The 15,914-nt window shown below is 35.3% G+C and overlaps 1 protein-coding gene across 2 annotated transcripts; it reads right to left on the bottom strand.

The window, feature by feature from the left end:
- Nucleotides 1–14: 14 nt before the first annotated feature.
- LOC111393698 (leucine-rich repeat-containing protein sog2) lies at nucleotides 15–8,968 on the bottom strand. 2 transcript variants are annotated; one of them, XM_023019363.1, is made up of 10 exons: nucleotides 8,169–8,967; nucleotides 5,954–6,218; nucleotides 5,604–5,751; nucleotides 4,770–5,508; nucleotides 3,975–4,404; nucleotides 3,703–3,884; nucleotides 2,193–2,352; nucleotides 1,871–2,098; nucleotides 1,414–1,764; nucleotides 15–858 (listed from the first exon to the last, which is right to left on the bottom strand). In XM_023019363.1, the coding sequence occupies exons 1-10, from the start codon at nucleotides 8,675–8,677 to the stop codon at nucleotides 700–702; spliced, it is 3,171 nt and encodes a 1,056-aa protein (XP_022875131.1). In that variant the 5' UTR covers nucleotides 8,678–8,967; the 3' UTR covers nucleotides 15–699. The 2 variants fall into 2 exon arrangements, with proteins under 2 accessions (XP_022875131.1, XP_022875132.1); XM_023019364.1 differs by lacking the exon at nucleotides 15–858 and having other exon boundaries at nucleotides 1,630–1,764; nucleotides 1,871–1,986; nucleotides 2,084–2,098; nucleotides 8,169–8,968.
- Between the last annotated feature and the right edge of the window lie 6,946 nt (nucleotides 8,969–15,914).

The raw sequence follows: 15,914 nt of genomic DNA, 5'->3' as shown, positions 1-15,914 counted from the left end.
AAAAAAAAAACTTGTTAGTTTATGGAATAGAATGTCCAATGAGGAAGACAGCATTCTAACATGGCATCAATGCAAAGGTCTTCCATGCTGGAGATTCCATTAGAAAAACAAACAGATTTTGAAGTAGAGTGACTCGATGAAATTACCCGATAACAATAGACTAGCAAATGTCCCTTGAGCTAAGATACCATGCTGGAGATTCCATTAGAAAAACAAACAGATTTTGAAGTAGAGTGACTCGATGAAATCACCCAACAACAAAAGATTAGCAAATGTCCCTTGAACTAAGATAGGACATCATCCCTTGAGTGCACGAGTGTACTCTGAAAGAATAAACGGAATAACTTCTAAACATTAAGCCCCTGTTTGACCCACAATTCTTAAAATTCATTTTTTCCCAAACTCATTTTCAACCACACATTTTATGGGACCAACAACTTCTATAATTTTCCAACCACACATTTCCCCAACTTTTATCAAAACCTACTAAAAATTTAATTTTTATCCAAACCAAACGGGCTAAATACCACTGAGTTCAGAAAGAAAAGGAATCAAAAAACCAATTGGAACGTGAGTTTTTATAGTGGGGCTAGTGCTAAAGAACTTCAGAACATGAAAAAGTGATATACTGATGTTATTATTATACAAGTTACAGAATACATCAACTCGTAAGCATCTAGAAAGTCTCCATTGCATGTCTTATCTATTTGTCTTCTGCAAATGTTCATCAACTACACAAAAGAAATAACACAGTACCTGCAAAAGGTCGTGAATTTCTGATTCTGATAACCCTGAATAAGGGACTTGCAGAGTAAGCAATTCCAGAAGCAGGCAGCCGAAAGACCAAATATCCACTTCCTACAACCAAACATGGAAAGAGGTGTGAACTTTCTTAGTCCAAATAAAGATACTTGTAATTTGAAAAACTTACACAATGACTAAACCCTAATTCACAACAGTTGTCTTCACACTTGGAACAGAATGTTTCAATAACGTGATTCATTGCTAGAGTAAGTAAAAATAGTGAGTTCATGTCCTCATGTGTGTAGAGAGGGTTTGGGGTGAAGGAGGCAGGATGCGAACAGCATCCTAAAGAGCATCCTAAAGAGCTTAAGAGACGGAGACCAAAAAGATGAGTAAAAGATAATTGGTCCCTAACTATGACGGTAATAATAAAACTTGTTTATTTATCAGCAATCAGGGATTCAGCAAAGTTACAAAACTCCACACCCAAAACAACAGAAGGGCAGTCAGATCTCATCATAATGAACAAATAGAAACATAAATTATTAATGAAGTAATGACCACAATGCTGGAATTAATAACATGTACAAGATCCTCAATCGAACCCTGTGAAGATCATCGACCAAAACAATGAACAAACAGTGAGCACCAACTAAAGAAGAAACTCACCAGCCCATACATGTTGCGTCTATGCATTGCTCGAAACACCTCAGGGGCCATCCATCGAGGAGTCCCAACACAAGTATCAGGTGGAGGTATCCCGACATGCGCAATGCAGCATGTATGCAAGCAAGAACGAAGGGGGATTGCCCTATCAAAATCGCATATCTTTACAACAGGTGTACCATCAGGCCTCTTCTTGTCAAGATCAACTAATATATTTTCACTTTTTATGTCACGATGAATGATGTGTTTAGAATGGAGTTCTGTCAATGCAAAAGCAACATCTCTAGCAATAAATAATGACAACTCCACAGCCACATGATTCTCTCCATCTCTTGATAATTTCTCCACATAACTCTGTCAGATTATGTATGGAAAGACAATTACGGATTAGACACATGAAGGACCCAAAGCAACCAAACAACAAACATGGCACAAAGATATTTTATGCAAAAAATGTCACCTTCAATGAACCCCCTTTTATGTACTCCATCAATATAGCAGACTGTAAAATACGACCTTCAAAATTTCCATCCGCCGAAAGCGACCAAGTGGAGGATATCTGATGACCATAAAATTCTACAATACAGGAATGCTTCAAGACACCCAACATTCTGATCTCACCTAAACAACTAAACTCAAAGTTCCTGATTTCATCAGCAGAAGTCTCACGTACCTCAGCGGTCCGCACCTGCAGATTGAAGAAATTAGACATATTCAGAAGTTGATGTTGCAAAAAATTGATGCAGGTAAAAAAATGATTGAAAATATAATTAGGAACAAACCTTCGCAACAGCCTCAAGTGATCCAAAATTACACCGCATGAGAGTGGTAGAAGCTAATTTTCCAATTTCATCACATACAGAGAGAGAAGGAAACGAACAATTTGGACTGGTAGCAACATCTGCTGCAACGGGAGAGCTGATACGACTCAAAGGAACATACCTGAAAAGAAAAAGAATACCCATAAGAGACAATGGTCAACACAAACATGCATAAATATGCCATGAATGTGCTCTTGATAACAATAATATCGAGCTTCGGAAGAACAAGACAGATATCTACAGGTTACAAGTTCTCTTAAACATAAAACAAAGGGCTTCATACATAGCCCACATTTGAGCACCATTCTTTAGAACTCATTTTTGCCCAAACTCATTTTCAACCACTCATTCTCATATAATGTCCTCTTCATACATAGCCCATTTTTTAGGCCCCTTGTTATAGAAACAACCAATTATAAACGAGTTTCCAAAGTTAATCCGTGTAACACATTCAAAAAAAAATTAAAAAAAAATAAAAAGAAAAGAAATATCAAAATATTAGTATTTAGGAAAATGACAAATAGTGTGCTCTTCATACACAGTGCATGTTTGAGCCCCATTGTTTATAGAAACAAAACCAACTATAAACAAGTTTCCAAAGGAGAAGCGTGTAACATATCCGAAAACAAGAAATATCAAAATATTAGTATTTAGGAAAAAGATTAAAGGACACTCAGTCATATAATGTACTATCTGCTGCCCACAAGTAAATGACTAACCATGACACAACCTATGAAGCATGTGTCAGCCATGCATGTCGGATGCACTGGAAAAATACCAGGATGACACATTAATTTGATTTATACCAGTATTCATATTCAAAGAGTGAATCTATGTCCTTCCGAACCTCCAAATGGTCATGTCATAAAGCAGCTTAAAATAATATTAATTATTTTTTGAAATATTATGCACGATTTTTTAATTACACATTGTAAAGCAACTAAAATATCGATAAAGTGTAGGTTAAATGCCCTACTTTTCAAAATATAAAAGGGTGTTTTAGCCCTAAAGGGGATTTTTTTTTTTTAATTGGTTAAAAAGAAAAGTTGTTTAGTTCTTCAACTATGGTTTCTTTAGCCATTAGCGTCATTTGAAGTGATAAAATGAGAAAAACCCAATGCCGTTGACACCCACAAAGCAGTTGGCTTGCGATTTAGCTCTCGGAAAAGGAAGATGGCTATGGGCTAGGTTAGTTTATCTTCTTCCTTTCGCAATTATCTGCAAGTATTCAGGGTGTGCCCGCAACTTTCAGATGTCTAGCTGTAAGAAATCAGGGAAAACATTGGACATGCCACCGGGCCTATTCAACATGTATCGTTGTCCGACGCCAACTCACCAGCACCAGATCCATGCTGGTGCTTCCTAGATGCTAAGCAAAAACAGTAAAATGCAATGCAAGTCCATGTTTGCACCAAATTAAACTTAAAGCTAATATAGCAAACAAAAGTGAAAAGTAAAAGAGAATAACAACCTGCAAAAATATTCGGGATCAGTCTCTTCTCTAATATCATGGGGATGGCATGCATCAACTATCATGCGTACCCATGACTCACCCCTCTTTATGACAATTACATTCCAGGCATGTGGTGAAAAATCCAAGTAACCCCGAACAAGCTCACATTGTATTCGTGGCTCCATCCGATCACAGAGATACTACAATAGGTGAAAAGGATGCCAGTTCACATAAATTAGTTCCTCCAACAAGATAGAAAGTTAGAAACAAATCTAATAGAGAGAGGCTACCTTCATCAGCACAGCTCTATGCCTGCAAACCCCAAACTGCAGACCCCCAATAGGAACGATACTAGAATTTAGCCTTGCTTTTATGGATTGAAGGGACTTCTCACATAGATCCAGGAAAACAATATCTTCTACAATGTCTACGCCCTGCTTTGTGTCTATATTAATATTGTCACGAGTCCCAGTAGGACAAGTACAAACAAATGGTTTCTTATAGTTTGAGCCAGAAACAGCTTTTCGTATCTTTTGCAGAGCCGCACTTTTATCACTTCCTCCAAGATGATCAGAGACAAAAAGAGCAAGCAATGATGCAATCTGTAAATTATCAAGTGCAACATGGCTCTGTTCATCAATCGAACCATTCATCTGCTTGAAATGATACACCAACGCTCGGGCACATAATAGCACAGAATCTAAATCTTCATCCCTTTCCCTGATGGAAAAATTACACAATTACAACCTATGTGACTAATAGAGCAATATAAATCTACTGAAAGCTCTCTTTCTGAGTTGTCCACTAAGTCACTTTTCAAGCTCATGTTTATTCAACGCAATAAACATCCACAACAGAAATAATCAACATTTAGCCCATGTTTGAGCCACATTATAGGAAAAAAATACATTATTCATATCAAATCAATGAAAAATGTGTGGTTAAAAAATAAGAACATGTTTTAAATTTGCGTGTAATATTATTTTATTGAAAAATATGTGGTTGAAATGATGTCAAATTACTGTTGAAAAATGTATTTTTTTGAAAATAATGTGGCTCAAACAAGCCCTTAAAAAGAAATTTACCGGTCAACAAGAATGACTTCCCGAGAGTGAAGCTGCAAATTTTGCTCATAACTAGACAGTGGCATAAAGGGACGATCTCGACCCGCATCATAGAAGCCATCTGGTAGATGGTCATCAACCCCACAAAATGATATCTTGCTATATTGGCATGACAAATATAAGGGTTCATTAGTTGGTCTTCGGGATTTAGTAGGTTTTGGGTTATCGAGGTCCTTCTCTGAATGCCTTTTTGACTTCATTATACTGTTAGATGTTTCAGAAGATAAGCCTTCATCAAGCACCTTAACAGTATCACAAAAAGATTCCAAAGTTGCACCAGATTCAGAACAGTCGCCCTCAGCCTCTTTGAGAATCCCAACAGTGTCAAGTGTAGAACATGAACAAGTAACAACGGAGTCCTTCGTGTTAGCATCTACATTTTCAATATTAATAAGTGAGTTCTCATAAAAATCATCTCCAGAAAACGATTCTTTATTGTCAACGTCAGCATCTGCAAGTGCAGATGAACCTTCTGCCAGAGAGTTGTCACCAAGGACAGGCATTTTGCAAGCCATGCATTTCTCGGAAGAATTTTGAATTGCAGCTTCAAGTTTCCATTTCTTGCACTGATTCAGTCTCTCTTGCCGAGTTCTTGGTTGCCGATTACACTGCCATTTCCGTCCCTTACTCCTTCTTGCCACCAGGCATCTATTATTAGGAGATAGACCAGTTATATGACTCCTTGGTGTGATTGAAGAACCTATAATGTGTCAAATTCTTATCACTGTGTTAGTATCTATACATGACACAATCAGACAACTTCAACTGAGGGGTCAAAGAGAAAGAGGGCCTCACTATTGCTAGGACTGTTATCATTCTCCTGCACTACACCCTGATATACATCCATTTCTGCAGATTCATCATTTGATGTGTAATTGTTGTTTCCCTCCAAATTGCAGCTTATCCATGATGGTATTTGACAGCAACTACGTAGATCATTGTGCTTCAATGAGTATGAAAAAAAGGAGGAAAATATAGCAAACTACATGTTAGGTTAAGATACATAAAAGTGAAAAAAGCCAGTATAAATCATCTAAAGAAATAAAGAAAACCAGAAAGTAGTAAGCATGACCAATATTCATTCAGATCTGTAAAATGAAGCTAATCAATTAGCAGGTCCATTGTTAAATTCATTGAGCATATACCTGAAGATTTAGACTCTGAAGGTTGTACATTGTTTCAAGTTCGAGAAATCCCAAGGATGTCAATCGATTGTATGACAGATCCAAGTTCTCCAATCTCAGCAAAGATGACAATTCAGGAGGCAGCTCAACAAGCTTATTATTAGCTACCTTCAACGATCTCAAGGAACTCAAAGAAGCTATCTCATCTGGTAAATTCCTCATCTTATTAAATGAAAGATCCAAGAACTCCAACTTGTTAAGACAGCTGATTTCTGCAGGCAGGTATCTGCACAAAAAGTTCAACAGACGGACCATTATAACTTTCTCCAAAGCTAAGTCATCAATGCAGCATTATTTAACATATATGCATTAAGAATTAACATTTCACATTGCAGTATGAGGAACTTAATTTCAATATGATGAACTCAAGGCATAACTGAAGTGGTTTAGGATTAAAAACAAAAAAGGATAAAAGAGATCGCCATGTCCCTGAAAAGATCATATATCATATTGATCCAAAAAAGATTCAGATTCATGGAAGTCCATAATTTTGCAATGTAACACAAGCACACAAACCTACTGAGCACACCAATGCATTTAAATGAGAGCATATTGACCTAACCATTAAATACAAAGGCAGTTAAAGCATCAGAATTTAAACTCGGTTGAAGCTAAAATTTAGAACTGCCATCCTCAAGTTTTCAGAAAAATTGGTGCGTTCAATATCCCACCTTCACAGGGAGGTGCAACATTTATACCTGGTGTGAAACATCTTCTCATGAATAAGGTCTATATCACGTCACGCCAAATGGAAAGAGTGTCAACATGAACTCCCAATACATAGGCAAATGCCACACATCTGCCAAAGTGACATTATCTCTTAATGCTCAGAGCGTATTCTATCTAAACATATCTGCCTGTCAGTACATGGCAGAATAATCCTATCTTTGCAGCTAACCATTTCAAAAGTGATAGCACATTGGATATCTCTTGAACAAGCACCAAAAAAATCCCACTCACTTCTTTAGTATATAGAATCTATGTAAATCTGATCTCACAGATGACCATCATGAGAGAGGTGATAGAGAAAAATGAAGTCCCATATCAAAAACATATAAGCAAATAGTATATACACCCATTTGCAAGCAAGTATTCCTAAGTCCTACCTATATTCCCCATACAAATTAATAAACTGCAAAACTATCAATATTTCATGCTAAAAGTTCTATCAGCGCAACAACAAATTGTTAAATTTAAACTTTAATTATCTCAAAAAAAGGTCGTACGCTCATTTTTCTTTATTTTTCGAATAAACATTCCGTCCTACCACACCGACACATTAAATAACTCATCATCTAAGTCTAATAACCTCCAATATTTTCTCAATTCTTTATAAAATTCAAAAAGAACCTTCACATATATAATATGTACTACAGTACAAGAATAACAACAATACTAATAATCCCCTTTATTTGGAAAGACTGAGAAGGACCAACCTTAAGAAGAAGTGGCAAAGAGAGAGCCTAGTCAAGCACCTAAGCCCAACAATCTCACTCATAGCTGAGGGCCTTGGAGGAACTCCACTGAGCTCCAGCTCCTTTAAATTCCTCATTTTGATTAACTCCAACCCATTAACCCCCGGCACCAACCCATTAAAAAGTTATCTCATGAAAAAAGGTTAACAGTCCACTCATTTTCTTTCTTCGAATAACCATTTCATCCCACCACACCAACCCATTAAGTAGAAACGGAACAGTCACATCCATAATATACACTGCAATACATGAATAACAACAATACCAATAATCCCCATCATCTGGAAAGATGGAGAAGTGGCAAACAGAGAGCCTAGACAAGAACTTAAGCCCAGCAATCTCACTCAAAGTTGGGAACGCCGAGGGCCTTTGAGGAACTCTACTGAGCTCCAGCCCTTTCAAATTCTTCATTTTTCTTACTTTGAACACATCAACCCCCGGCACCAACCCACTAAACAGTCTCTCAAAAAAAAGGTCAACTGAACACTCCTTTTTCTTTCTTCTTTGAATAATCATTCCATCCTACCACATCAACCCATTAAGTAACTCATCGTCTAAGTCTAATAAGCTTCAATATTTTTCAATTCTTTTTAAAATTCAAAAGGAAACAGAATAGTCACATGCATAATATATACTACAATACACGAATAAAAAACGATACTAATAATCCCTTTTATTTGGAAAGACAGAGGAGGACCAACCTTATGGAGAAATGGCAAACAGAGAGCCTAGTTAAGCACTTAAGCCCAGCAATCTCCCTTAAAATTGGGAAAGCCGAGGGCCTTGGGGGAACTCTACTGAGCTCCAGCTCCTTCAAATTCCTCAATTTGCTCAACTCCAAACCATTGACCCCTGGCACTGCAACTTTCACTTGCAAGCTTTCCATCTCTACCAAGTTCTTGAACTCCTCAGGGAACAACTTCACATCATTCGCAAAGAACTTTAGAGTTTTCAAGCCCTTAAGCCTACCCACCGCCCTGGGAATCAAGTACAAGCCATTCTTGTACATATACAACCCTTCTACCATGCTTTCCACACCCTCCAGCAGCGGAAAATCCAAAACTTTTCCCGAAACATCAATAACCGACTCAGAACACAAATCTTTTTTACTTGAATTCTCCTCCAAAGATTTTGGGTCCTCACTTTCCTCTGACTTTTCTGCCCTCTTCATGTCAGAAGTTTCAGGCTTCTCTAACTCCCTGACCTGCATTTCTTCCTTTTCTTCAAAATAAATTCTAAATTATCAAAACATAACTTGTGCAGTATCAAATTCTACTCTACTTCCGGCAAAAAAAAAAAATATTATAATAATAATAATTAACTTAAAATTGAGGGTTTCTTCGAGAAATATCATCCATTAGAGGGGGATAAGGGTTACGTATACAGATGTACAATTTGCACGGATGAGAGAGAAAGAGAAGCCTTCTGTTGTCGATGAATGACCGAGAAAGAAAGAAACCCTAGAACGCAGATGAAGTTAGGTGGGGGCGATAGCTTCACGCAATTTTTCCTTTTATAGACGCATGATTTGAAAATTTGGAAACTAAGCCCAGATTGTTTCCTATTATTTATCTATTAAAACAAAAAATATAATCGTTATCCACCACTTTAAATTATCATATTTGACTTTATATCTCTTATATGAGCGTAACAACTATATTTTTAATCTCATTTTTACATTAATATGTACCAAACGGGACCTAAAATTATAATTCATCTTTTTTCCTTTTCTAATCAACCAGACATTCTCCAACAAAATAATATTACATATAACTCCCTTGTGGCCCATATTTTTTGAAATAAAAATAAGAAGAATGGTGTTTTTTTTTTTTTAAATGAGTGCTTGATAAAGAAGGAAAAATTTTCAGTTTACATGTAATATTATTTTATGAAAATTTGGATGATTAAAAATAAGAGAGTAAAAAACGAAAAGGAATTTAATGGGGGGCAAAACGGGAGCATAATTTCAAAAAAATCTCGTTTTTTAATTACACATTCTTTAAAAAAAATGTTATCCATCCATTAAATAAAATTATATATTAATCAATTACTTTCAATACTCAAATAAAAACAAAATCATTTAAGTAGTTTACATTTTCACACTATTAGCTTCTTCCCATCTCCAGTCTATTTGTTTCTAATCAAAATAATGGCCACCGTCTTCTTCTCCATTCTTGGATAAGTCAATTTATGATCACTACATAAATAACAATAACTCAAAATCAAGTTATTCGAATTAAGCGCAACCGTATTCTTCTCTTGAAATTAAGGGCTGCTATATACTTCCTCTCTTTTGTCGAATAGATTAATTAATTTCATCGTTTTGAGATGAATTTAGGCTCCCTATTATGATCAATTAATTATGATAGCATTCAAGACCGATTAATTTTGATAACTCATTTTCACGAATTTTTAAAAAAAAAACGTTAATAATTTACAAGACTATTTTTTGATAGGTCGTCCTATCTATTAAATAGAAAATTGAAATTAATACAAGGCAGAGGATAGAGCACTATATTATTTGTGAAAGAAGTACGAATCCCATGAAACATGTGTCAATCCATGTAGAAGTATCTACTCATTTTGTGGGGATTGTTGGTGGGTTTTTGTCTGCTTGAATAAGGGTGATCATGTAAAGTCATTAGCTTACAGTCTATTTGGGAGTGATTTTTTTATTATTATTTTACTATTTCAGTCGTCATATTTGACTTTTTTTCTTACAGATGGACCCCACTTTTCTCCTCACGGTCAAAAAATTAATTCTCAAAATCACTCTCAAACAGGCTCTTAATTACGAAGAATCAACAAAAAACCAAAAATAAATAATCAAATTAAACAAAGTGAGCAAAGACAAATCCCTGCCGAAGTCACGTGGCTTGGTAAAGCTTATTTTGGGTTAATTAAGCCCTTGTTTGGAAGAGATTAAAATCAGATTTTTAGTTAATTTTGATAAAAGTTGATGAAATGTGTGGTTGAATAGTTGAGTCCCATAAAATGTGTGATTAAAATTAATTTTTCACTTTCACTTGATATTTTAATTGAATTTTAATCCAAACCATGGGCTAAATAAGCCATGTGGAATATGCCATATGGAGTACTCCATCTATTTAATACCATCATCTTGATTTATAATAGCAAAATTACGTACACTACTTTGATGATAATGCTATCTGGTCAAAAATAATAGTCATGAGAATGTCATTAATCACATTATTTATTATAGACGAAAAAGAAGGAAAAGATTGAAAAAGAAGTAACTTTACACCAAATAAAAAATTTAGATATATAAAAAGATTCAATTTTCTTATTATTAACGAGGAGGAAACAAATCGTTCAATCAGCAAATAACATACAATAGAAGAGGTTGCAAGTTGCAATGGTCTTTCACTTAGAGAAAGTAAAAATAGAAGTGCATTAAAATTGTCCACGTTCTTCAACATTCTTGTTTCCATTGATCACTTCATTCATCCAATTTTTGGGGCCTTTAATAGTGATAATTAGCGACTAGAAAATAAGTCTAAGCATTAAAAGATGTGTGATTTGAAGCAATGTACTATTAGTACGTTATCACAAATATTCAGATCCAATAACTTACATTAAAGTTGTAAAAACTAAACCGTGCGGAATTTCATCATTTGGACCCACAGGATCTGGAAAACAATAATCATATCATTAATAATTAAAATGTTAAACCTTACTAAATGATATAAAATGAAAAAATATCTTTCTAGTAATTTTGGACAATTTTGTTTACCGTGTGATTGGCCATGAAGTCCACATCCATGACAAACTCTCTCTTTATTTACTGCTTTCTCTTTTGATTTTTTTATTCTTTTTCCACACCTCTTTTTTTGTTTATCGGTCTTTTTCCACACCCCTTTGCTCTTACCTATGGTGGTTCATTGATGCTTAAGTGCTATTCCATGCTTGTTTGTCCCATGAATACGTGTTCAATGCCATTACTAATGTTAAGCTCCTTTATTTTACTGTGAAGATCCTCTAGCCCATTCATCAAGAGATTAGCTCCTTCTCAGTAAGAGATGCATTATCAACCACAACTGAAGACAAACGAGATAGTATAGAATGCCTTAACATCAATGGTTGGTTTGGAATGTCATCTAGTTCTTCATTATCCTTATCCCAATCTTGACCAGTCTTTACACTTTTGGTCACCTTTGAAGAATTTATTGACTTGGCAATTGCAATATTTGTTTGATCCTGAAATACACCAACATATGTCTACATGGAATTCCTTCACATTGAAATTGTTGACACTACAATATATATAGTATCTAAAAACTTATTATAAATACGCTTTAGAGATCTTGTAATAAGTTTTCGAGATCTTGACGTAGAAGCTTCATCAACACTTTCAATAGTATAAGTCACACTTGATCCATCCTTACATAACGTATATATGACGTATGCTTGACTCAAAAAAATCTCATCTTGAAAAGTTTAAAAAATTGTTCTTGTATAAACCTTCGACATTTTTGCCTCCATTGGCCACACGAACTTCAATCCTGGTTTTACATTAATATTACAATGGTTAGCCATTAACTCTTGATATTTTTGGTGTCCAAGTGCTCTATTAAAGCTCATAATAAAATCCATCAATGAGATTTTTTTTTTAAATGTACCTTTTAAGAAATGAATGGGAACTTTCTGCTCTTTGACTGCTTGAAATTCGTGTTGCAAAAATATGCATAATAAATGCAGGGACCATCTAGCATGCATCTCATATATTTGTTGAAGCCAAGCATTATCTATAAATATAGTAGACTGTTAACATATTTATCTAACTTGTTTCAAAGTCTTCACTTGTCTCTGAATGTAAAATAATGTTCTTTATGAAATGATAGTTGTCCCGATAAATTATTGTATTAAGTTTTTTAGAAACCTTATTTAGAATATGCCACATACAATAGCGATGAAAAGTATTTGGAAGAATTTTGGCAATTGCTCTTGTCATTGCAAGATCTTGGTCTCTAATGATCATTTGAAGTGCAACCTTAAGCATAGCATTCAACCAACTATTGAATAACCAAACAAATGACTCTACTGTCTCGTCAAGAAACCACATCCAAGTATTATTGTCTGGCCACGATGGCCGACACCAGTTAGTGGGGCAAAAATAATCACATGTCCATATGTGTTTTATATAGTTTCAAGAATAACCAGGTTACCTAAAAAGTTATATGCTTGTCTCAAGCAAGAATCAGCCCAAAAACACCTAACCAATCTTTCTTCACTATTTCTATAATAATCAAATTAAAAATCTGAATTTTTTCCTTCTCTAATGTGAATAATTCAATTAATGACTTAGCATCAATTCTCTCATTCCTTCTCTCAGGTCTCTATCATAATTTCTAATATCTCACTCGGTACATCCAATGTTTTGAGGACCCCCATATCTAATACCCATCAAGCTTGTCTGTTGACTAGTTGATACATTTGCTTCAGAAAATTGCTTTGCCAAGGTCTTTTTCACATTTGAAACATAGTGATGAGCAGGGCTGGAGTGAGGAATGTACGCTGCGAAGGGCTATGGTGCTCGGATTTGGCCCTGGGAGGCCAAAAAATTTAAAAAATTTGATGTAATTCAAATATAACAAAAAAAATGTTATAAATATAACAAAATCAGATTGTGAAGATAAATGAGGCTCAAATTCAGGAGATGAATATGTCTGATTAGGTGGGTTAGTGGGTTTGGAGTCTTTGGACTTTGGAATGGATTCAATGGAAATTATGCAATGGCCGAATGGGTTTAAGTTCAATTGGTGTGGTGTGTGGGCTAATTACAAAATGGGCAACTTACAAAAATACTCTTAAAATTTGAAGTGTTTTGAAAAATCATATGAAAAGTTTTTTTGAAGTAAAAAATATTGTCTAAAATAAAAAAATACAAAATAAAAAAAAAGTGACAATGATAAAAAAAAAAAAAAATCACGCCAAATGGAAAGAGTGTCAACATGAACTCCCAATACATAGGCAAATGCCACACATCTGCCAAAGTGACATTATCTCTTAATGCTCAGAGCGTATTCTATCTAAACATATCTGCCTGTCAGTACATGGCAGAATAATCCTATCTTTGCAGCTAACCATTTCAAAAGTGATAGCACATTGGATATCTCTTGAACAAGCACCAAAAAAATCCCACTCACTTCTTTAGTATATAGAATCTATGTAAATCTGATCTCACAGATGACCATCATGAGAGAGGTGATAGAGAAAAATGAAGTCCCATATCAAAAACATATAAGCAAATAGTATATACACCCATTTGCAAGCAAGTATTCCTAAGTCCTACCTATATTCCCCATACAAATTAATAAACTGCAAAACTATCAATATTTCATGCTAAAAGTTCTATCAGCGCAACAACAAATTGTTAAATTTAAACTTTAATTATCTCAAAAAAAGGTCGTACGCTCATTTTTCTTTATTTTTCGAATAAACATTCCGTCCTACCACACCGACACATTAAATAACTCATCATCTAAGTCTAATAACCTCCAATATTTTCTCAATTCTTTATAAAATTCAAAAAGAACCTTCACATATATAATATGTACTACAGTACAAGAATAACAACAATACTAATAATCCCCTTTATTTGGAAAGACTGAGAAGGACCAACCTTAAGAAGAAGTGGCAAAGAGAGAGCCTAGTCAAGCACCTAAGCCCAACAATCTCACTCATAGCTGAGGGCCTTGGAGGAACTCCACTGAGCTCCAGCTCCTTTAAATTCCTCATTTTGATTAACTCCAACCCATTAACCCCCGGCACCAACCCATTAAAAAGTTATCTCATGAAAAAAGGTTAACAGTCCACTCATTTTCTTTCTTCGAATAACCATTTCATCCCACCACACCAACCCATTAAGTAGAAACGGAACAGTCACATCCATAATATACACTGCAATACATGAATAACAACAATACCAATAATCCCCATCATCTGGAAAGATGGAGAAGTGGCAAACAGAGAGCCTAGACAAGAACTTAAGCCCAGCAATCTCACTCAAAGTTGGGAACGCCGAGGGCCTTTGAGGAACTCTACTGAGCTCCAGCCCTTTCAAATTCTTCATTTTTCTTACTTTGAACACATCAACCCCCGGCACCAACCCACTAAACAGTCTCTCAAAAAAAAGGTCAACTGAACACTCCTTTTTCTTTCTTCTTTGAATAATCATTCCATCCTACCACATCAACCCATTAAGTAACTCATCGTCTAAGTCTAATAAGCTTCAATATTTTTCAATTCTTTTTAAAATTCAAAAGGAAACAGAATAGTCACATGCATAATATATACTACAATACACGAATAAAAAACGATACTAATAATCCCTTTTATTTGGAAAGACAGAGGAGGACCAACCTTATGGAGAAATGGCAAACAGAGAGCCTAGTTAAGCACTTAAGCCCAGCAATCTCCCTTAAAATTGGGAAAGCCGAGGGCCTTGGGGGAACTCTACTGAGCTCCAGCTCCTTCAAATTCCTCAATTTGCTCAACTCCAAACCATTGACCCCTGGCACTGCAACTTTCACTTGCAAGCTTTCCATCTCTACCAAGTTCTTGAACTCCTCAGGGAACAACTTCACATCATTCGCAAAGAACTTTAGAGTTTTCAAGCCCTTAAGCCTACCCACCGCCCTGGGAATCAAGTACAAGCCATTCTTGTACATATACAACCCTTCTACCATGCTTTCCACACCCTCCAGCAGCGGAAAATCCAAAACTTTTCCCGAAACATCAATAACCGACTCAGAACACAAATCTTTTTTACTTGAATTCTCCTCCAAAGATTTTGGGTCCTCACTTTCCTCTGACTTTTCTGCCCTCTTCATGTCAGAAGTTTCAGGCTTCTCTAACTCCCTGACCTGCATTTCTTCCTTTTCTTCAAAATAAATTCTAAATTATCAAAACATAACTTGTGCAGTATCAAATTCTACTCTACTTCCGGCAAAAAAAAAAAATATTATAATAATAATAATTAACTTAAAATTGAGGGTTTCTTCGAGAAATATCATCCATTAGAGGGGGATAAGGGTTACGTATACAGATGTACAATTTGCACGGATGAGAGAGAAAGAGAAGCCTTCTGTTGTCGATGAATGACCGAGAAAGAAAGAAACCCTAGAACGCAGATGGAGTTAGGTGGGGGCGATAGCTTCACGCAATTTTTCCTTTTATAGACGCATGATTTGAAAATTTGGAAACTAAGCCCAGTTTGTTTCCTATTATTTATCTATTAAAACAAAAAATATAATCGTTATCCACCACTTTAAATTATCATATTTGACTTTCTCTTATATGAGCGTAACAACTATATTTTCAATCTCATTTTTACATTAATATGTACCAAACGGGACCTAAAATTATAATTCATCTTTTTTCCTTTTCTAATCAATTAGACATTCTCCAACAAAATAATATTACAC

This window comes from Olea europaea, chromosome 4, assembly GCF_002742605.1.
Source record: "Olea europaea var. sylvestris chromosome 4, O_europaea_v1, whole genome shotgun sequence".
NCBI classification, from domain to species: domain Eukaryota; kingdom Viridiplantae; phylum Streptophyta; class Magnoliopsida; order Lamiales; family Oleaceae; genus Olea; species Olea europaea.
The sequence above is the reverse complement of the archived record's forward strand: the minus strand, read 5'-3'. Positions and strand labels throughout refer to the sequence as shown.